At 35.0% G+C, this 24,584-nt stretch overlaps 1 protein-coding gene across 3 annotated transcripts in view; it reads left to right on the top strand.

Moving 5' to 3' along the window:
- COL21A1 (collagen type XXI alpha 1 chain) overlaps window positions 1–24,584 on the top strand; it is a 102,599-nt gene that overhangs the window by 69,775 nt on the left and 8,240 nt on the right. For all 3 annotated transcript variants that reach the window (XM_025149095.3, XM_419902.7, XM_004940463.4), the window contains 8 exons: window positions 9,074–9,118; window positions 9,482–9,535; window positions 14,234–14,287; window positions 15,624–15,677; window positions 17,158–17,229; window positions 21,379–21,414; window positions 22,103–22,147; window positions 24,170–24,202. In XM_025149095.3, the coding sequence (XP_025004863.2) occupies window positions 9,074–9,118; window positions 9,482–9,535; window positions 14,234–14,287; window positions 15,624–15,677; window positions 17,158–17,229; window positions 21,379–21,414; window positions 22,103–22,147; window positions 24,170–24,202 (393 nt within the window). The remainder of the gene's footprint in view (window positions 1–9,073; window positions 9,119–9,481; window positions 9,536–14,233; window positions 14,288–15,623; window positions 15,678–17,157; window positions 17,230–21,378; window positions 21,415–22,102; window positions 22,148–24,169; window positions 24,203–24,584) is intronic.

The raw sequence follows: 24,584 nt of genomic DNA on the forward strand, positions 1-24,584 counted from the left end.
AGGTGACAGAAATGATAAAGACATGGCAACCAGCTGCTGATCCAAATCGTATTGAAGTCATTAGAAGGATTCACACTGAATTCAATCTGGACAGCAGCCAGAATAAGTACTGTAATGGACTTGTATCCACTGACCAAATGAAGGTTGGAAAATAATACCTGCATTCCTGAGTTGTAAAATCAAACAGTTCTCTTCCATCTAATTCTCACTTTTTATCTTGTTCTTTGTGATTTCTAATTTTTTAATTTTGGCTTCACACACCATGCAATTAGATGAATTATATTCATTTTCTGCAATCATATGGCATCTTTTTTTTATTTTTGTTATGTCTGCAAAGACTTAGGAAAGTATTATTTGTTGGAATTTTGCAGATAGCATCAGTTCAAATCAGATAACTTATTCTGGAAAATCAGGCTGGGTGAAGCTCAGTGATGTAGAAATATTTCTGGCCAATATGGTCTACCAACTTAAGTTCTCCCTGCTGACATGTTGAACTGTATTACAATAAACAGAATCTTGCCATTTGTTAAGATCTCTCTTAGCTTTTTGTTAACTTCCTATATTCCAAAAAAAAAAAAAAAATCTGTTAAAAAAGCATGATTCAGTAATAATTGTCCTGCAGCAAACAATTTAAATGCATTTTTGTTAAAATTGCAGTATCTTCTAAGCACAAAATTATTAGCAGTACTTATTTATTTGTATCCAATGAGTGGTTCCAATAAACTAGTCCTGTTTTTACACAGAATCACAAACTTGTGCATCTGAAGGGCCTAATTTCTACTGTGTACTAAAATAGTTGTGTTTATTGGTGATTTTTGGGTAGAGACTTTGAATTTGAGATTATACTTATTAGCTGTGCTAAAAAGTGAACTTTAATTCCCAGATGAAGTGTTTTGACTGGCTTACACTTATATTGTAGAGTTAAGTCTGTAGAGTAATGGGTGTGACACTCATTGTGCATTTTCCTGTTGAGTCAGTGGTCATATTAACCTCGCACTGCATCCTCAGCTGTTGTGTTGTCAACTTGCGTAAGGCAGAGTCTAGAGATGTGCTAAAGAACCAAAAGAGAATTGTCTTGGCTGTATGGATGCATACAGAACACATTACATATCTCTTCTTGTGGCAAAATTATTTAAATTATTATTTAAAAAGCAATATGAATGTTTTCCCACTTAAATGTTTGGGCATTTGGGGACTGGAGTCCTTCACACCACTGACTGCAATATATACAGACTTAAACATTACCACTTCTTTTTTTTTCTGAAACAAGATTTTCCTAAGTGTTGCAATGTGTCTTCCAATAGGTATAGTTTATCACTATTTAGATATTACATCATTTCTCATTTGCTGTATTGAAAGACTTACTTTGTTTTTAATATGTGTTGTGGCCAGCAATTCCTTTCAGACAGATAACTCTTAAATAGTGTATATTTCTACTTAGGCATTTTTCTAAAAAAGATGACATGTCAGAAATCAATTAGTACTTGGGGCTAATGAAACACATGGAATATATGATGCTGTTCTTAGGTCAAACTACAGAACAAATTGTCTTTAGGATTTTGACACCTTTTACTCATATTGGACCGATATGGAATAAATTACATGACCAGCAAAAACAAGGTTGGTGGTTCCAAAAAGACAGGGCATGAAACAATGCACTACAGAAATATCAGATCATTTAAGAAGGAATCTTTGGCTCGCACTGCGAAAGTTCATTTTTGCCTTAGTAATCTGTTTCAGTAGTTAAATTTAACTATAGCAAATACAGATTAAACCAAGGTATGATTCTCCTTACTTGTGCTCTGGAAGAGTTTCATCCCATTCTCTGCACCAACTTTTGTTAGCTGTCTTAAGCACAGGTAAGAAATGCCAAACAGACTGAAACTAAGGGAATTATCACAGAACCTTTTCTCTGACGATGAATAGGAGTATGTAGAAAATCTGTTTTCTTTCCTCATTTATTTACTGCCAGATTCTGACTGTCTTTAGGGACTTTTCTTTGTCAAAAGTGCATGCTGGCCCTTCCTACTTAATGGCCTGCAACGAACCAGTTCTCTAGTAGTTTAATGGTCCTTTTGGAACATGGTTTTACTGTTTTCTTTTTCTACATCCTATGACAAGTTTCACATTATGACCCATGTGGAAAAAAAAGGTATGATTTGTTATTAAACCCACTCCCTGCTAATTTAAATAAGTGGCCCCTTACTGCAGAAAAGGGGAATGGCCAAAAAATGTATTCTTCCACACCAGTGTGATCTGAGTGAGCAGAATTGCAATTTTTGCAGTGTTGAACACCCAGGAGCATTGGCACAAGGAGCAGAGCAGCAGGCAGTACCCTTCATGGAAGCTCTGCCATCCTCAGCCTGACTCTGATGTGCCAGGTGCTCAGACTGTGCAATGAATCATACTTTTTTTGCCAAAAATTGTTAGTAGTGGAGAAATTGTAGACTATTTCAAAGACATGTAACTGCTTGAGTATTGGTGCAGTTACATGTAGGTATGAAGTACAGCTTGGTTTGTCAGCTGGTAGAAATCACTGTGAGATTTTTAGCCAGTGGTCATGCTTGGTTTGCAGAGTCCATTATGCTGGTTTCTGACAGGACAAGCACAGGGAGGACATCGCCGTGGGTGTCACCTGCACAGCCGAGGACTTGGGTTTTGTCTGCCTAGCACCACCAAGATGTGCTGAGTCTGTTATTCATATTATTTTGAAGTGTATTTACAAGAAACAGTGACATCAGTTTCACTATGTGACAGAATACGCACAGTTATCATTTTCTGTTTATGTTTCCAGCTTTCAAAATACAGTTTTCCAAGTTCTGTGTTGCTGGCAATGCAACAGGGGTCACTGTGTTCCACACGTAACATATGTCTGTTTTATTTTTAATAAGCAATTTGCCAAAAAAGAAAAGAAAGTGCTTGCAAACTCTGATCTTATAACTGTGAAGGTTTTGGTAATGCTTTCTCCTTTCTTGCATTTAATTTAAAGCTGCAGTTTTAGCCTAATGGATGCTCATTATGCCTGTGGGAACCGTTCTTTGTATTCAGCCCATTTTCCTTTGGTGTCAGTTCCAGGTAACCAGTAGTAACTGATGCAATTTCTTTGAATTTCTTATATATATATTTTTCTACTTTCCACAGCAGAAGAGTTTTATCCATTATCCAAATTGATTTTATGTCTTTCATTCTTTCAGGATTATCAGGGATTTGCTCTAATCTTTTCAAAAGTATCTGGACTGTTGTACTTTTACCCAGATTTTAACTTGACTCGTGCTTTCTTACATGCCTCCACTAAATCTCTCGTGTATCATCAAGTATGTTTGTTCAAGTGAAGATCAGTAACACAGAAACAGTCGAGTTTTTTCAGGTGCTCGGAGAGATCATGGAGATATCCTGCTAAATGGATATCTGTGCATCTTGTGTTATTGCTATAACTTATGCAATGTACTTTAATGACTTCCTAGAATCAGAACTTCAATTTTTTTTTTTTGAGAGGAAGGAATAATTTAACTGAAATATAATTCAGAGAACTCATATATGCAAGAAAAGCCATCTTTATTTTGGTAGTCATGATTTTTATATTCTGAACATCTTACTCCAACTGATCCGCATTAACTTACTATTGAAAAAACATTAGGGTCAAAATTAGCACTATTCTGGCAATCTTTATGAAAATTGTATGCATTTTGTGAGACAGAAACTCTGGATAACAGTTTCTCAGTGCCATGCTAGGAGCATTTAGAGAGGCTTGTGTCACTACTTGAGTTACTAATGACCACTAGGGATGCAGCCCGAGTTTTTGTTGTTTAAGTGGGCAGCAGACCAGCATGTGACCATCTTTTGACAAAAGTTTCTGAATGTTATTCTTGGATCTATTTTTGAAAATCAACATAATTTAAACAAGGTGGAGTCGCAACAAAATAACTTTACTAACAATCATCATACAAATGTATCTGCTTTCATTTCTTACTATATTATACCATAAAAATAAACCATATTTTTAAACAATAAACAGCAGTAGTAAAGAAGCTAGTAGATACATTTTTTTTTTCCTCATAAAAAATGACTACAGAAGTCAAGAGTGTATGCTTGCCTGACATCTTAATACTTTTTTTTGTCTTGTTTTTCAGAAGGTCTCATCGTTCATACAGGAAATACATTCTTTTTATCCTATCTTTTACAATCATAATCATTTTTAATAGAGACAGATAGTTTTATTTCAGGTATTTTAGTCTTGACATTGAAAGAAGAATGGATACTTTGAAACACTGTCCCATAATGATTTCTTCTAGATGTTATTTATCAACTGTTTGCGTGGTACAAAGTAAGTCCAGATGTACTTCTTTCAACACGGAGCCTGTTTGAAGCTGTATGGTAAAAGATTAAAATTTTATATACCTACCTTGAGAAAATAAGATAACATACTAAAGTTTTTTCACAGTCTTGAGGAATTGGCCATGAAACAGTTTGCTTATAACAGGGAATCTTTTGGAAATGTCCTGTAATTTTGTATCTTCCTCAGGGATAGCTTTAGGATAGTGACTATGTTACCTGTAATCCAGAAGCTCTCACTTTACATTCCAAACCTGTCAACCATAGAATGAAGTTCTAGCCGGCACTGTAGGGAGAGCAGCGGAAAATAAAGAATGGAATAAGCTAATACATGCTCATTTTAGGAATAAAACTTTTATTTTTTCTTCTTCAAAAGTTTTTATGCATATTTTTTTCTGCTTTTCATAAACATAGCTAGAGATGAGAAATACTGAAAAAAAAAAACAAAACAAATAACGCTAGCTAGAAAAGAGGGAAAATGCTTTGAGAAACGTAGCATCTGTCTTAAGTGAAAATGCTTACACCCAGTTGTTTTGTATATAAAGTACTGGACAACTTAATGGATTTTCTGTTGGATTGCATGGAAAAAAATCCAGCTGTTTAATATCATCCAAAACCAAAAATAGACACTTCATGATTAAGGAAACCTACATGAAAGTTTTTCCAGGGATTGTGAAACAACCTTCCTTTTACAGTTAAATCCATTATATCTGCCAGATACTATCAAAGAATAGAAAAGACTTATTTAAATTGCTAGAAGTGGGATAACATAGAGTATTCATAAAGAATTATTTAAGTATCACCATTGAAGCTCATAGTTGTAATGGAAACTGATTATTATTTTGAGTATTCTGAATTCATACTGTGGAGGCTGCTGCTCAGGAAGACTGCATCGAGGGATTTAGCTGCATATCCAGGCAAGCTTCTTTCAGCTGTGAAGCTGAGCCCAATGGCTAAGCACTGTTTCCCTCGTGTGGAGGACACTCAGAGCTCCTTTTTCCCTTGGGTATTCCTAGTTTACAGTTATATGTATTTTGAATCTTAGTCAGTAATCACTTCTCAGTGAAGACTGTTAGGAGGTTTTGCTAATGGAACCTGTAGAGGCCCATTATACCAGGCAAATACAGAAACAAAACAAAATATATATATATATTTGTTTTTGCTCCAGAGAACAAGGCATCAGGGTGTGAGATTTGCCTAAGATGAGATATATGAGGTCGTCATCAACATCTGCCATCTATAACACAGTACTTACAGTGCACTGACATCTTTTCTAAGGAGCAGGTGAACTTAAATGTACTACAGCACCTTAAATTACACCAGTTTCAGACAATTTCAGATATGTCCATGGTATTCAGATGTCACTTTATGCCCTGGGGGTACTCTGCAAGATCTCCCTGGTCTGTAACAAGAGCATAGAAAACAGGCCGACTTTGTAGGTATGCAGAGATAACAAAGATGGAAAATAGATGATTAAACCAGTGAAGGAGACTGAATAAAGGGAAAACACAGCAGTGTCTCAATAACTGAAAAATATCAGCTAGCTGCCAGATTGATTTGCAATTGCATTAGCCTTTAGTCACAAACTCAGTGGCTAGATATGTTGTGAAGCTTTTGAATAGCCTATCTTTTAAACCTGTGGTTTGTGTTTATTAGGCTAACCTGCTAGCTTTTAATTTTGTGTGACTGCAGCACTTGCAAACTTATAAGGGGGTGAAGGAGGACTTCCCATTTAAGGGAAATTTTCAGAGGAAAGATGAGGCATTTGAAGGAAATTAAGTGAGATTGACGATGCTGAAAGAACTAAGGCACGGGGAAGGCTTGCAATTACTTAGCTTTTAAATATAGAAAGCAATGAATAAACCTTAGATGAAATTTGATGTAGAAGCAGGTCAAGAGATAACTGATTCAAAAGGGTGAGATGGCACAACTTGTGTAAGGACAGAAAGCATTAAAGCCCAATAAATACTTTGATTTCTAGCTATCCTGGTTAGAAATATAGTGCTATGCTTCTTGGTATTATAGCTGTATCTATGATAAACACGAACCATTTAAAATGCATTGTCTGGAAAGAAGAAAAGAAAGTCTCGAATTACAACCCATTTTTTAATTTCATATGAACAAAATATTGCTTGATAGCTTTGCAAAAACCATCCTTGAAGTAATTTTTTTTTTCCCTAACTCCATGAATCACGAATTATTCCATAGCATTGATTCTGCTGCTCCCTGTGGGTGGCAATTTTCCCACTTGTGGTAGTTCCAAACATTGTATTTCCCTTAATGGCAGGAAAGTTTCATGATTAATCTGTTTCATATTAAGTTTTGATTAAACACAGTTGTTTGTGACAATTTTACTTACAACATGCACTTCAAAAAAATTTTTAACTTGCAAATGAAGTTAGTTGCTTTACCTTGAGCTCTGACGTGAGAATATGTCTTTTGATAGCTAGAGTAAGATTTCTTTGATAGCTCTGTTTGTGTTATGTCTCTCTATTAAACATAACTTTCTGTTCAGAGTGCCTTATTACTCATGGTGGATTGAAAAAAAAAAGTTCAGATTCTGAGGATTTGCACTGCATATAAAATCTCTGTGTAGGAACAAGGATACTAATATATCTCCGACGCTTGGTTTGGCTCTTGATCTAGAAGTTACGGAAGAAACTGAGGATATCTAGTCTGCTTTCTAACTTTTTCTCTTGGAAAGTACAAGTAATTCTAGTTGGCATGAATGGGGGATATCCGTGTAAAAGGAAGTAGTAGATTCAAAAAAGACAATGAGAAGGAAACAAAATTTAATTTTTAAACCGTCCTGGAACTGAACCTACAGAAATCAGTCTTTGCAATTGCTGAACTATAGAAGCTTCACAACGAAGTAACTCTCATGAGGAAAGCTTATTCTTTGTGAACAAATTAGCCACTTCATTCTCTTTCTTCTATGCCAACTGACTTGTGGTGAGTAACTGTGAAAGTCTCCACCCCGTGTACTCCTGGAATCATTCTGAGTAAGATAAATGGTAGTTTCATTCTTAGCTGAGTGAATGTCAGTAAAGCGTGAGGGAATCTGGGGAGTCTGGATCATCTTCCACTGAAAAAGGAGCAGAAGTTTCCAGCACTTCAGTAGTACAGAATCCATTGGAAAAGGAGGAAAAAAAAAAAAAAAAAAAAAGACTAACAGTGGCTTAGTTTTACAGTTGTTTTTTGAGTTTTATCTTTCTTTGCCACTGATATAAAGGTGAAGTTAAATGTCTTGTATCTGAATTTTTTTTTTTTAAGCCAAGAAAATTCAATGCAGCTCAGTGGGACATTGTGTTTCTTCTCTTTGACATTCTTATTTAAGGGTAGGCTGTTCACTGTGTTGAATAAATATGTAGGTTGGACTTCTCTTAGCCCTGCACAGAACTCGGAAAAGTAACCAGGGAAAGCTTTGGAGCAACTTTTCAGTAAAAGAAGATTCCTGCCTAATGGGGGAGGATCTTTTTCAGCATCATGTGAAGTTCTGATGTGGATATTTATAGTCAAATTTTACATTTTACAGCTACAGTATTTAACTGTTGAATAAATATACTGAGAAACCATGCAAGGTCTAGAAGTTCCTAAATGTGGTTATACATACACCCGATTTCCTATCTCAGTGCAAATAAGATGGTTTTGAACAAAATTTTAGCAGGAAGACTTATGTTGCACAATGTGAATAGAGGTCTTACAATGAAGCATTGGCTTTCCAGTTATTTTATATTCTTTGATCTCTTCTTTGGATTATATGTACACTGAAATTTTGATGAATTGCAAAATGCCAAGGATGCCATAATTAACTCGTATGCTGTTGACTATTGAACTGTTTCTGCTTTATGGTGTCATCATTAAGAAGAAGCTGGGTGTAAACTACAAAACAATGGAGCTAATTTTTCCAAGACAGCATTTTACAACTGTTCTTCATATGGAAACTATCAAGTTACTCCTGATTGTTGAAGTCTATGTGCCTAATTCTTGCTGCAGATTAGTGATGTTACAAGTAAGAACAGTATCTGTCCAATAAATTTGAATAGATCTAAGAGGAAAAACAAATCAACTGAATGTAGATGAGAGTTTTAAGTGTATATGGAGCTTTGTTTTAAAGCTAAGCTACATTCATTTATAGGATTACTACAAGAAACAGTATGAGATGTACTGTGTAGTGAAATAAACAGAAATAGTCAAGGAAATGTTAGAGATCTACAGGTGCTTATCAAAGTGCAAGCCAGCTCACATGACATATGATAATAGCTGTCTCCTGTTTTATGTTACAATCACTGTATTCTAAGTAAGAAAATAGGATGACCTGAGGTACTATTGGACAAGACTTTTTTTGGAAGAAGACATGATTTATCTCATATGGGAATCTTATGTATAATGAGTAGTGGTTTCTTTCTGCATGTCAGGATTTTCAGTACAGCAGTGCAGCCCTTCTTGGTTAACCAAATGTACACGAGCCTGTCCAGGGCAGATGTGGAATTCCAGCAGGAAAGCAACATGGAGGGACTGAACATCACTGTTTCACTGTCCCCACATGAAATAGTTTGCGTGTTTCCATCTGAAGCTTCCTTCTTATACCTATTTATTAAATTTTCTACTTCCAGCCCTTTTTTTGAACCCTAATCATGTTGCATATCTTAAATTTATGAGGACATGGAGTCTTATATATATATGTATATATTTATAAAATATTCTATGTATTTAAAAGATTTTCTTTTCCCTTCCTCAGGGAATTCCTGGAATACCTGGAAATCAAGGAGCAAAAGGACAAAAGGTATCATTAATATCTCAAAACACAGTTAAAAACTGTGCACAGATGTACTCTTTCCAAAGTGAGGGTTCAGGCCATACTGAGAGGAGAGTTTTCACAGAGGAGATTTAGGACAAAGAATCACGTTGCAGATGAATGGAGACATGCTCCAAAATGCTTTTGATATGTCTGGTATCCCTTATTAGAGCTTTTTTTATATTATTCTTATTTATAGTATTCCAGACGGAATGCATAATTTAAAAGTAACACAGATAATGTCATAATAATCTTACTCAAATATATATGTAGAATTAAAGGATGTTTAAAAAATTTGTTGTTCATACATAAATTAATTCAAAAACTGTTCTTTTTATCTCAAAAATTTAGGGTGAAATTGGACCACCAGGTCTACCAGGAGCAAAAGGGTCACCGGGGGAAACTGTAAGTTTGTAAAGTCATGTTATTATGAACAGGAACTACAAATAATTTTCATGCTGCTATTTACTACCTGTGATAAGGAAATAAGCAATACAGTAGCAACCCAGCATTTTCACATTTACAAATCAAATCAGACCAAGTCTAATTCCCACTTTTCTTTTAAAATTGATGATTTCCAATCTGCACATTTGATAAACAAATCCTTTGAAACATTAGTATGAATGTACTCTCTGTGTTACTTAAGTTTGAATTAACACTGAATGTATTCATGTCAATTTATTTTAAAGGTAAAGACTGGGTAAATATTGTCATAGTGTGCAATGAATTTCTGAATCTGAATTACACAGGCTTTCACTTTTGTAATAGTGTTCACTTTTGACCAGAGCAGTGAGAATAGCTGAGGTCACAGAGAGATTTTTATTTTGGAATTCAGGAAATTGAAATTAACTCATTCTTTTTGAACAGTCCAGCTTAACCCATCTTAGTTACTGCCCGAGTGGGGTGATCTCTGTGTCCTTTATAATCCTTCAGAAATGATAGAAGTTGGTTACAGATACCACCTGTAAGTAGGTAACTGGTGACAGGGCAAGAGATAATGGCCTCAAGTTGTACTGGGAAAGTTTGTATTTGATGTTAGGAAAATCATCTTCTTTGCAAGAGTGGTGAGGCATTGGAACAAGGTTTGAAAAATTTTACTTTGGTTTTCAGGTATACAGATGATATATAGGTATGCGTATGCCTATGAATGTGTTGATGATCAGATGTCCTTTTTCGACCTTGAGGTTCCTCAGTAAAGTATATTTTCAATTAAAACCAATTCAATTCTGAATGGAGAAAAAAGACTGAAGGCAGTTTTATGCTTTACAAATTCTAGGCTACTCTGCCACCCATTACATTCAAATTTTCTGCGCAGTATGCACCTACCCTGTGTCCATCTATTTTCTTTCATGAGTCCTTTATTGGCATGACCAGTACATTATAGGTGTCAAAAGATATATATATATATATTTTTGTATACCATAAGTACACTGGTTATTTTTTAATGGACATAAAGGACTTTTTCAACTACCTGAAGATCTTCTCTGAAAGAAATTTCCCTGAGAACCAGATAATATAGTCATTCAGATCACACTGAAAGAAACACTGAACTGGGAATTCTCTACTCCTAGGTAACATATGTGCATTTGGTCTATCACCTGTTCCTCTAATAATTTTTATTACCAATCACTGAAATTTTTTTCTCCATTTCTTTCTGAGCAAAGCTAAACAATATGCTGGAGGAGAGGCTATAAGAGCAGCTATAATAAAGCCTTGTGGGATTCCACAGTGTACATATTTATTCAAATAACTTACCTACTATGTTTTCTTCAAGTTTTCTTTACATACATAACATCTGGTTCTGTGATACACTTGAAAATAATATGTTCATGTTTCCTGACAGCTCGATTTAATGTATCTTTTGTCACCTGATAAAATAAGTAGGAAATTGATGCATGGAATGTTTGAGTATGTTATATGACATTAGGGAATTTCAGCCAGAAAAGATAGTGGGATTTTCCTTGTATTAGTCACACTAAATATGTTTGTTCCAGACAAAACAGATGGAAAGCTTGTGGATGTGCTATTAATACCTTGGGAAAATTCTTCAATAACAAGTTCTTCTTCAGTAATAACTATCCCTATTACATTACCAATGCCAGTAATTTGTTCATTTGTATGCCACATAAATAGTGTCAGCTCTGGCACATGAGTGAGTAACAGTAAATATATGTCCTTGAATTGTTTATTTTTATTCAGGACATGCTCTTCTCTTACAATTTTACATGCGTTAGATTTCAGTTTTCATTCTTAAGCTTTTCCTGTATTGCACCAGAAAGTTTTCTTCTTGCAGAACACTGATTTCATATAATTGTCTTCCTGTATTTCTTTAATGAAATACATGAAATATGGCTTAGTAATTAGAGGACTAGACAGGAAGTCAGGACAACTGGGTTTTATTTCTCCCTTTCCTGCAGATGCATGTCTGACCTTTAGTTATATTAAAGGTTTCTGCTTTCTTTTCTGCCTTATCTAGAATGGGTGCAGAAGATTGAGGTAGATGTGCATACATACCTGATTAAATTATTAAAAAAAAAAAAAAAGAGCTATACACATAATATTTCCAATTTGTATAAGATAAAATGAATGTGGGACATTTGCAATGAACATTTAACTACTTGTAATCCAAGAACAGGTCTGAGCATAAGCCTGAAGTGTAGAGTTGGCATTGGATAGGCCTGAAATGAAACACAGGGCCACATTAAGCTAGTGATGTGAAAGGAGACAGAAATCATGTAGTCCCTTCTCATACCTTCCCACAGTTAGTCCCCAGACTGATTAACATGCTGGAAATGAGAACAGAACAGGAGCCTGAGGAGGAAAGAATAGTAATTTCACAAGAGTTTGCAGAAAAGGAAAGTAGACTTCAGAGACTGCGAAAACGGTGGCTTAGAGCTATATTTCAGAAGTGAGTCAATAGATAATATGAAATTTGATTTTAAAAAGGTAAGCTGTACTCAGCATTACTGTGAAGTCAATATTATCTAAAGCTTATTTTGCAATATAAATGCAAATAAAAAAGTGAAGCAGCAGCATTAATCTGCTAATAAATTAAGACATTTCTAGTGTAATCAAGGTTTAGTTCCAAGAACAAATGAATATTTTCTTACATTTTCTGTAACAAAGCTTCTGAAAGTGTTCTGAAAATTTCTGAAAATACGCCTTAAGCAAATGATTAATGAGAATACACTCTCTCTTAGGCTATTAGTGGAAGTAGGCTGCAGAAGCTTCAGTCCAGTTAGAGAGGAATTGGTTATTTATATTCCAAAGCTTTTAAGGAAATAGCATGGACTAGTAAGCCTTTATTCAGGAAAATATTGGTTATTCTAAATGAGCTTTGTCATGTCTGATGACAGATTTTTAGGTAAGAATGAATGTTCAAAGTTCAGGAACGTGTTGGAGATTATGCGGTATATATAATATAATTATAGTAGAGAAACTGAAGTTTAATAAAACGATTTTCAGATGTAATTAACTGAATGGGAGAAATCTGAGTCAGAGGAAAATCAGCAGCAAAGTTTCTCAAGTTTTAGTCTTGTGTAGAAGAGCCATTTTTTTCTGTATTCACGGCCCTATATCTGTGGCCCAAAGAGCAAGCTGGCGTGCTTAGTAATGTTAATGTGTTTATTTGATGCCCAGAAATTTATTACAACACAGCAGGACGGAAACTCAAGATAATTTGTGCTGCCTCAATTAGCCGCATATGTGAAATACTGGAAAAGTGACAGCACAGTAAAAACTCCGCATACAAAAATTATTTCCTGTTCTAAATATTTTGAAATTTCTCTAGTATTTTCAAAACCAATGCAGTTCTTTTAGTCTTAGAAAAGAAAGTTAAGGGTTTTTTTTTTTTGCACAGCTGGATTACAGCCTATTTAACAAATTACCACAGACACATTTATTTTTGATCATATGTAACTTTTGAAGATCTGCAATAATATTCTTGAACTGAATAGTTCCTAACATTTAGAAAGAAGTGGAGGGTGGTTGTTTCTATTCATATGACAGAAAGATTGATGTAAATAGCAATATTAGCAGTAGTTCTTGAAAATACTATCAATAGCATCAATAAAATTTGTCATCTAGTAAATTAGATTACACGACCTAATTTATTTATTTGACTTTCTGTATTATTTCTTGTATTTTACACTGTGTCTTGTTAAATGTCTTCTTACAGCAGATTATTCCATATTTTGGAATATACCTGAAAGTCCACACGAAGCAATAATAATATATTAGTTTTATTGACACTTGAAGTGCTAAAGTAAAAAAGAGGTGAAATGAAGTGGTACCATAGATGTATATTAACACCAGAATAAATGGGAGTTCCATCTTGGAAAGTATGATTTACTAATAAGTTCTGAAGTATGCTTGAGAGAAGCTTTAGAGAGAGAAGAAGAAAGTCAGTCTTCTAATGATTTAACACCCTTTAGTTCTTTGTTTATGTATGGAACAAAGACAACAAAACGTGCCTTTGTCACATGTTTCTGTGAGAGGAGTGTAAGGAATTGGTTTTGAAAACGCTCAGGTTATGTACAAGTGCTGAAGTAGCAGAAGTTGTTGGGTTCTTGAAGGAATGGTTCAGTCCCAATGCTTGTCAAAGAAGCAAAGATGTGGCCCCAAGTTCACTGATCTTGATAAATCTCCTCAAGGTTTGGAAGAGTCAAGGTGCAGCAACCTCAGAGAATCACAGTCAAATGAGGAAGAGAATTCTGAAATACCATTAATAATTTTGGGAACCCTAAATAGAAGCTGAGAAATTCCTGCATGGCTTTCAATTATAGCTAAGAATGTGATAAAATTATATTAAAAATTAGACAACATAGATGAGGTTTTGATTTGCAGGAGATTCTCTCTCAGGAATATTTTATGACAGCGCTTTGTTTTTCTCCTGTATCTTTTTCTTTCATTGCACAATAGCCCATCCTCACACCACAGAAGAAGGTGTAAGTAAAACAGAGCTACAGCCTGTATAGGAATATGATGAATAACATATTTTCTATCTATTTCTTTTGCAGTAAAGGCATAATAATACTCTTTACTGAAGCCATTATTCGTCCAGCTTATTACAGAAATGTCTCTACCTTTTTTAAAAATAAATAGGGTTTGATGGGACCAGAAGGCTCATTTGGACTACCTGGAGCTCCTGGGCCTAAGGTGAGCATTTTTGTTAATTCACTTGTGACTTTGATATATGACTGCCTTATAGATGACAAAAGGTTAGGATTTTGCACCTAATTTTTTGGTATACTGAATACTGGAGAGTGACTTACATGATTTTCCACGTATTACCTTATATAATAGTTAAGTCTCAAGAGAGCTTAATATAGCTCAGTAAATGGCACCTCTCATCCCATGAGGTTTGGAACTGCTATAGAGAGACTTTGTTTCAACTTTGCAGTCCTGGAAAATGTTCTGCAATGCTTGGAGCCAGATAATTCTCAGTATACATCAGAAATCTCTGCCCATGTTACATTTATTTATATTTTAATTGTGTTAAATAGAGTTACATGCTGCTTTTTCCATCTGAGGAGCCAAATTTATTTCAGATGTAACTTTATTGATTGCACTACAGCTACAGTGAGAATTAATTTGACCCATGCTCTCAGAAACTAAAAGAGATACTATAAATCTAGGTCTCTTAGTGCAGCCTTTTATTTTAATCCAAGATGAGTTTTGGTTAGTAAGCACTGAAAAGTATATCCTAGAGAAAATTAATGAATATGGAATCCATTTCCTAAACTTCATGTTTACATTTAGCTCTATTTCCACACGTACTTTATTTTATACCCAGATGTACGTATGTGTTTCTTTAAAGTTGTATACTGAAGGTATGCATGTTTTAAAGTGGTCAGTGTTTGCCATGGTAAAGAAGATAGAATACCTATGAAATGACAAAAAGTTAATTAGTTGTATTTCCATTTGTGAAACAGGCTTTTGTTTTGTGTAGTTACCTCTTTTTCAGAATGTAAACTGTGCTTCCAGAGGAGATCTTCATTGTTGCAGAAAAGCATCATAAAGTAATCAGTAATTTTTAGACATGAATGGAAGTACTTGTGCTGAATATATGCAGAATTCCACAGACTACATGAAAAAGCAAAACAAAAGTATATTTTGGCTCAGACAGGTCAAAGGATTTCCAGTTTTATTAAATAAGGTGGTGAAAATGTGAAGTCCATATACAAAAACATGGTATAACTGGGAAAGGGATGTAGGACAGGTGGGTAAGGGACAGGATAGCACAGGCAAGTGGGTCACATTTTGTCGTAAGTATCTCATTTTCCAGAGAGAAGACTCAAACTGCAAGTTTCCTTTACAGCAGCAGAACAGTTACCTTTCAGTCACTCACTGTACTTATTTTTAAAAGCTGATTACCCAGCAGTGTCTGTTTCTATTTGCTAGAATTGCCATATTGTATGATACCATGTTACGCAATACCATGTAATGCATAGCCATAGTGATGTATCACCAAAATGCCTGTGTTGTTCTGTAGGGTGATAAAGGTGAACCTGGTCTACAGGGGAAACCAGGATCATCAGGAGCCAAGGTAAATATGAATCTGGAATTTAAGTAGAGATTGATTTACTTTTCCATGATTAAGTTAGTTATAAGGCACTTTTATTTCAAAATGGAGCAGCAATGAACATAAAATCACATCAGAATCAATTTGATGGGTTATTCTTACTAGCTTTATACCAGACTTTAGGAAGTGCAAGTCAGCAGTGTCTTTGAATCCTGCTATGCAGTAGTCTGCATGAGCAAGATTGTGTGGTTGTTTCCATCTCGTTCATGTAAGTGCTGGTTTAAGCCCAGCCTTACGGTGTCACATCTGTTGACCTCTGTGGCAGATACAGCTGTTTGACTGGTCTCTCAGTTGTAGCGTGCTGTCTAGTCCTGGTAACACCTTGGGGCCAGGGATCACACCTGAGAGGATATGTGGTGCTGCATGTGAACCATAAGGGAACCTGCAGCCTTGATGCTCTAAAACATGTGTTTGAATGGGAAAGCAATGCTACAAGGAAGCTATCTTCACAATCCAAAGATGACTTCATGGTCCAGAAACAAGATGGAACTGGAATAGACTTTCTGATGGGGTCAACTCAGACTCACCAGAAGAAAAGTCATTTAAAGTGGAAAAGAAGGTGATCAAAAAAGAGAAACTATTTAATCAAAAGTTAATGTTCAGAAAGCTTCGTGGGGAAGGGCAGGAAATAATTGGTTCATTTTCTTCTTTTCACCTTTTCTCCAGTTCTTTCCTGTCTCTGTGCTTCATATGTACACAATGACATTGGCTTCTATTCTGTTGTGATAGAGCAGGGGAAAATAATTTCAGATTTAAAGAGGGTTTAGGTTATAAGCCCTCTTTATATGTAAAGATTTAGGTTAGATATAATGAAGAAGTCTTTCACAGTGAGAGTGGTGAGGCACTGGAACAGGTTGCCCAGAGATGTAGCATGGTGGATTCCCTGTCCCCGGTGACTTTCAAGGTGAGGCTGGATCAGGCCTTGGGTAGCCTGATATAGCTGTGGCGTCCCTGTTCATTACAGTGGAGTTGGGCTAGATGACTTTTAACAGTCTCTTCCAACTCTAGGGATTCTATGATTCTACGATTCTGTTACAGTGCATTATCAACTGAAGAGATTATGAAGTTGTGTTGTTACACGAAAACCAATATGTCTTACTGTTATGTAACTTCGAGCCTTGTACTGAGATTCAAACCTGCAAACGTTGCCACCACTTCGGATAGTTTTCTATCTGTAATGTTGAAAAATCAACATCAACTATATTAAAAGTCAATAAAAGATATTAAAAGAAAATAAAAGACAGTTTAAAAGTTAGGAGTGTCTTTTGTGGTTTGTCTGATTTCAACACCCCTTCAGAAATTCTCCAGGCATTTCAATCATCCTGAGTTACAGAATTTCAGAATTCCATAGCCAAAAATATCATGTGACCTTGAAAAAGCACGCAATATAGATTTTTGACAAACAGTGTATCATTGTTACTTACGGAGCTATTATATTTTTCAGGGAGAACCAGGAGGACCGGGTGCCCCAGGTGAACCAGGCTATCCAGGCATTCCTGGTACCCAAGGTATAAAGGTAAGCAGCTTTTTTCTAGTTTTATGTTAATTACATCTTTTATTGGAAGTGCTTTTCCAAGAAGTGGCCGGTATCAGGGAAAAGCTTTTTTTTTTAATACCTTGTTTTTATTAGAGATAATTTGGTATATTCTGGAAAATATATTGAATATGCAGTATGTTAGCTAGAAAATCACTCACATTTCACAGGGAGGAGAGAATGATGAAAAGGGAGAACTGCTGACATCAAATGCTGTGACATAGGCATTGATAAAAATTTCCTTTATGAATTATAGTACATTAGGGCATGAGCTGTGGTTCAGTATTTACTTAATATTTTATCTTATAGCAAGCAGTATATTGACAGATTCTATAGCACAGAGTCTTCTGGGGATCTCTGCAATGAACTGGAGCAATTATACCTACGTAGTTGGAACAGATTCAATTCAGTTACCCCCTTTGCTGTTTAGAGTCATCTGATCTAACCAGCTTGCCTAGGCTCTCTCCATATTTAGCTGAGGGAGTGTGAGCTCCTTGGGGAGTCATTCACTCATATCTTTGTTTAGGGATGAATGAATCTGGAAGTACTTATCTATTTCCATTGACTGTAACTGAAGCCTAGATAATTAGCTAAAGTAAATGTTGAAAATTTTTATGGCAAAAGCTAGAGGGATCCTACTTATACTATCCTGGTTGAAAATTATTTCTTCTGTTCAGTCAAGAACCTGTTGTTCTAACTCTTGCATTCTGAGTTTTCGGAGATAACGTGCTTTCAGGATCTCACCATCTCTTAGTGTGGCCTTGTGTCAGTCAAACACTGTTACTGACATGGATACGTAGACATTCTTCATTGCTAAAGAACTGTTTTGTGAACATGTAAAATTTAGTATTGTCTCAAAGGGCTGCCCAGGGAGGTGGTGGAGTCACCATTTGGAGGTGTTCAAGAAACATTAGATGTTGTACTGAGGGACGTGGTTTAATCGGGAAATACTGGTGATAGGTGAACAATTGGACTGGATGATCTTAGAGGTCTTTTCCATCTTCGGTCATTCTGTGATTATATGAATTTCTGAATAGTCACCTATTTTTAAACTGTAGGTATGTCGGATTTTCTGACAATCACATGAGGAGTGATTTTTAAGGAGTCCCAGGTTGAGAAGATTATAGGCAATATGGTTGTTTGGTACGTTCTGAAATTGAAACCTACATTGCTTTTCATTCTGTTTTTTGTAGTTAACATCACATTAAATAAGTCCTTTTCTTGAGACTTCCTTGTACACATTGATGCCATTCTGAAAATCTCATATGTATTTAAAACTTCTCATTTTCATCTCAGCCAATAAGGCAAAACTTTTTGACTGGAAGCTGGAAAGCTCCTAGAAAATTTCCAGTTTTAAAATACTGACGGAGTTGTTTCATGCTGTAACTCACAGAACTTACTGGAGTGTGAAATGAATCTCTTGAGGAAAAATCAGCTTTGCATTGTTTATGAAATGGATTTTATGCCTGTAATTTAGAAGTAATAGAAAATCTTTACTTTTCATGCCCTATGGGTAACTACAAAAAACTTAACAAAATTGTGTTTCCTAGATAATGTTTTTTCAGGATGGCGCCTTTTGTCTGTGTAACTCAACCAAGAAAAAGAAATATCAAGAATTTACACTTCATCTATGCTATTAGGCAAATTGCTATGAAAGAAATGGATTGGATTGAAGTTGTTGACTTCACTGTTACAAATCAATTATTTTGAATTGTAAATGGAGCTTTTATGTATATCCATTACATGTATAGTATAATTTTTATTTGGAATTTCTTTACTATAGACACTTTCAAAGCAAAAATATCAGTGTCCTGAAAAATAAATGTTTAATTGCTTTGCAAGATAATAAGTACTGCTGTTGCTTTCAGTATCTTGTATTTTTTGTGAGGTTGGCCAAACAAAACATTTTTAATCACTTAATCACAGTTGTCATATACAACTATAAGGCTTCTTTTAATGTTATGCTGTTTCTTTGGAGCAACATCAGAGATCTGATGTCATATAATGAAATTGTTTCTTCAAGATATGGTTTATTATAAATACCAAGCTTTACATGAAACCCTTCAGATATTTATTCAAGTAAGAAGGTTTTGAGGTTAAAAAATGTTCCTGCATTTTCTGTCAGTCAATATAAAATTTAAAATGTTAAGGTTAAATTTTAAATAATTAAGTTGGTTACCTAAGTTAATTAATGAATCGGCTTAAAATGATGTTTGAACTGGTTTAATAATGGCTGTATATTAAAATACATAGAGTTTTAAAATATAAAAATAAATTACATATGCTTAGGTAGTGTATCTAGTGTATCTGACTTTTCTTTTGGAAGCCTAATAATATTCCTTGAGAAGTACTCACATCTCAACTAGGTTAAAGATTTCTCCATTGCATATTTGAATTACAGGTTTCTGAATAAACAGGAAGACTTGTAAAAGCAAAGGAAGCTCTAGTAGAAAGGTAGAAAGAACTAAGCAGTTATTCAAACCTAAAGCTGATAACATGCCTGTGTAGTAGCAGAGGACAACCTTTTGAAGGATGAAGACCTTCATAGAAAGGTATTACAGAAATAGAGGTACTTCATTATGGAAAGAATGTCTGGAAGGTAAAGAAGCGTAAGTTAGAGGTATGGTGTTATATTTGAAGTCTTACGGAAAATCACATGCAGAGGTATTCCACTAGACTTTAGCTTCTGCTCCATAGGTTTCCTATATGTCCTGTATCATATATGACAGCATACATGTATGCAATAAAATACGAGTGTCTTAGATGTGCTAGGGTGTTTTAGATGTCAATAAGCACATATGGGGATGCCTCAGGTTGCCTAGAATACTTTCAATAGCACTGTATGTGTGTACTTAGACAACTGAAACAAGTCCCTGCTCAGTGTAGTAAAGGAGTCTAGAAAATGATCCAAATTTAGGTGCAGTTATCTCAACTTGAGTTATGTTTTCTAAGACAACATGTAGAATTAGCCTTCTGACAAGTTTTGAGATAGTGATTTCCAGAGCATGTAAGGATGAAGACTTCCTGGCTTACATCTTTCAAAATCCACTGAAGCCCAAGAGTGACCAGAGTTGAACTAGCATCGCCAGAATAGTTTAATTAAATTCATTTCCACCATACACTCAGTCTCAATATCTAAGGGTAATTGATCAAGACAGAAATATTGATTTTAAGGAGGGAGAATTTGTTAAATTTTGTGGAAGGTCTTCAGATTTTAAATCACAGAAGATAAATCTTGCAAAATTCATTATCCATTTCATATGAAGGTGCAAGTCAGAATATGTATTTCTGGTTAACTGAAGTTGAAAGTATGACAAAGTCTTGAATTATTCAGGAAAAATGTTGCAGTAAATGTGAAGCCCTTCAGCTATGGCTTATTTTAAAACTTGAAACCAAACCAAATATTTTACTTTCAAGAACAATACACAGCTGGCATTGGTACCTTCTTATCTTGTGGGATTTTTTATTCGGAAAATATTTGCCATGGTCAGAATCTTCTCCATGCTACTGTTTAGTGTTTAAATAAATATTTTCTCCAAAAAAATACAACTAAATACACGCATGGTTGGTTTTTACCAGGAAACTGGCAAAACAAACACAAAAGTTCCATCCCACTTCTTTCCATTATTAAATGCAATTTTACATCACCACCACCAGTTCTGTCTTTTGTTTCATGTATTGCTGTGTTCTCAGCCCAACGTTTCGTTTCAAGGCAATTTGAATAGTCACACCAATTTAAGAGATCTCTCATAACTTGTAAGTTTCCTTTTCTGTCAACGAAGATAGACAGACACATTTTAGGATTACATTGTTATTGTAATTATTGTTTTCCTTTCCTTGTCTTTTTTCCTCCCATACACTCAATAGATGAACTCCTCCTAGATTTGCCATTTATTTGATATCTGAGTATCCACTTTTCTTTCTGACAACACTTTCTATGCCAGATTCTCTTATTATAACTTTCTGTATTAATTTCAGTTTTTGTGTACAAGGATAAAATTTTCTGTTTTCTTTCAGTATAAATAGAGGCTATTAGATGCTTCCCTTGTATTTACTGTGTTAAATTAAATCTGGGTACAAGTCTTTAAGATGAATCATGTTATGATGGAGACTTTTTGAATATTTTTACAGGGGGACAAAGGAAGCCAGGGTGAAAGTGGTATCCAGGTACATCTATTTTTTTTTCTAATCAAAATCACAAAACTATTAATAAACAACACTATTAATAACACTATTATTATCAACACTATTAATAAAACAGCCAGAAGTTAATTAGAAAAAAAAACCCTTAAACTCTTGCTTGAAGAAGAGTAACAGCACTGAGCCTTAATTTCTCATCAAGCAAAACTATCCAGTATGCCCTGCATTAATTGCCAACAGCATTTTGAAGGTGAATAGGCATTTGGTGTGGCTCCAGTGAGGATGCAGGTACATGGGTTGTGCTACTGCCTAGTGATGCTGGGACATGACGTGGCACCATACTGGGAAACGTTCTGTCCCTGTCTGCTCCAGTCATTGCAAGACACACAGATCCTCATAATCAGTAATGCCACCTGATCTCTTTCTACTATTGTAGAAAACTATGGGATTTTTCTCCTAAAAGTCATGGAAAAACACACAAAAAGAGGAGAGGATTTTCTTACTACTCAGATCCTAACTTGGCTCCTGTGTTTTCAGAGTAGACATTGTAGTCATCTGCTCTGTTTCTGATCTGAACTCTTGGAGAGTAAGCTTTTAGAGGGATTGGGCCCAGTTTAAATTGAGATCTTAGGTTTTGTCTTTTTGTGTTGTTTTTGAAAGCTTAACTGTTTCTCCCAGATAAATACAAATTTAAGTAAGCTTTTATTTTCTGAAGGGACGAAAAGGAGAAAAAGGAAGACAAGGAAATCCGGGCTTACAGGTAATGTTAAAATGATGATCCTAGTTCAAGAGAGCCATGATTCATATTTATTTCCAAAGGTTATTTCCATCAGAATGGGTAGGCAGTTCTTTTTACTAGGTGAAATATATTTATGTATAACATGAATATGTAGTTATATAAATTACTTCTTAAACAACTTTAGTAATTTAAATACAACAAATACGACACGCATAGAGAAGATTGAGCCATACCCTTAATTGCTGTGTACAGTGGTGTGGCAAGAAGAAATGGATACAAATTGGAATGCAGGAAATTCCAACTTGATATACAAGAGAAACGTGTTGCTGTGAAGGTGGTCAGACACTGGAGCAGGCTGCTTATAGAGGCTGTAGCAACAGCTGGCAGGATGTGGCCTTGAGCAGCCTGCTCTAGATAGAATCACTCTGAAAAGGAGGTTGAAACCCTGGAGGTCCCTTCCAGCCCACATGTTTCTGTGGTTCAGAATATATCTTGAGAAACAGACTGTAAGTCCATATACCTACATTAGACTTCATTATGGAAAATTTTTGTGAGATGGTTATAAATAGTAAAAAACAGATAAAAGCACAAAGCATCCTTTGTGAAAAGTCAAGCATCGCTTAAGAGAGTGATGCTTGAGATTTTAAGATATTGTGTATACCAAGTTAAACTTTCATGTAGTTTATTAACCCTGATAGTATACAGGGAGTCATTATTGACATCTTCTGTGCACATAAATTACAGATGTTTCCTGTTTCAGCCGCAAATCACTGAGATCCAGTTATTTCTTTTAGTTCTGGGCCAATGTATTCTGATTGTGTCATAGTTGGCTATCTTGTTGTACCACAGAAAATAACTGTTAATATTTATAAATACTTGCTAACTACGCAATGTATGTCATGTCTGAACAGAAAAGTATTTGTTAGAGGTACATATCTAAAACTAGACTTGGAAGGAAGTTGCAGTTGTTTTTTTCAGATTTGCAACAGTGATACAGCTGGCTGTCTAGCCAGAAAGATTTGATTCCAGCTGAACATGGGCAGGAGGTCCAGAGTGTATGTTAGCCTGGTTTTATCGCTCTCAGGGGTATGCAGCTTGACAGGAATCTGGTAGTAAAGCTGAGTAGAATTTTTTTAAGGAGAAATAGTTTAAAGACCAATGACTTTTTAACCAAATGTGATGTCATACTCTGACATTTTATAAATTAATCTTTCTGGGTTGTCTCCTTGCAAATAATGGACACAATTCCCTAAGTTCATTATTTTAATCACCAGGTGAATCGTAAGAACTGGGTATGTTTTTGTGTTTTCTTTTACTGTTTCTTTGTTTGTTTGTTTAAAGCTGAAAAACTAATATGAGACAGATCTAAAATCGTTTCCCATGCTTATCTAGTTTGGGCAGCAACCAAAAAATCAGTCATTCAAATACTCTGGTAGACAGTAGTAGGTCCTTCCAAGGTTTCTAAAGCCCTCAGGGCTTCTCCAAGATACAGTGCAGATTCCCTTGTTAATATGAACCTGTCAGAAAAGAGAAAAAGCCTGTGCTAAGCTGCCAGCTTGCCACGGTATTTAATGATCAATTTGGCAGAAATGACACCAGAGCCATTTGCCAGCATAAAAAATCTGCTTTACAAACTGAGCTTGTATTTCAAATGGGCTGAGCTTGAGTTCTGTCCAGTAAGACGATATGAAACAGGTACAATCTGAAGTTTCCTTTTGCTAGACCATAAAATTGTATTACTTTGGTATTTTGAAGAGTGAATAGGTTTTGTCTATATGCACTTCTTCTACACTAATAAAATATATGATATGTAATGTGTGTGATGTATTTCCCAGTTATTCTTTTTGTACATTATATTAAAGTTATTGTTAAAGTGCTAGTTATATAAAATTTGCTTTTTTTATATAGAAGTAGAGATCTCATAATCTTTAAATATTAACATTTGTGATTAATTATTAAAAACAAAGGAAAAAAATATTTTTTAGTTTAAGTAACTTGGCTCAACTTGTTTTTTGTTTTTGTTTTTAATATTATTTCCTAAAGGGAACAGAAGGATTGAGGGGAGAACAAGGAGAGGTATGTATTTTGTAATGGCAAATAAGTGTAACAGAATAATTCTACCTGCAAATTGTGATCTGTAAAATGTGTGTTTACAGTCTTATTTTCATACTTCTATAAGCAACAGAATAGAAATTAATTAAAAAGTATCAGAGAGGAGAAGAGAAGGAAGTATTAGTTAAAAGAGACAGATAGCATAATGAATATTTCACAAAATACAAGATCTAAAAATGTTAAAGCCAAGTATAACTTTTAAGGGGATACAGATAATTAGAAAAGGAGCTGGTTGAAGAAGGCAAATAACTGTCACTGAAAAATAAGAAGTTACTTCATAAAAGAATACAGAATATTTGATTTAAATGATCCTTCTTTTTCACTATCTTCACTTCAGCAGCAGCCA

This window comes from Gallus gallus, chromosome 3 (genome assembly GCF_016699485.2).
Source record: "Gallus gallus isolate bGalGal1 chromosome 3, bGalGal1.mat.broiler.GRCg7b, whole genome shotgun sequence".
Taxonomy (NCBI): domain Eukaryota; kingdom Metazoa; phylum Chordata; class Aves; order Galliformes; family Phasianidae; genus Gallus; species Gallus gallus.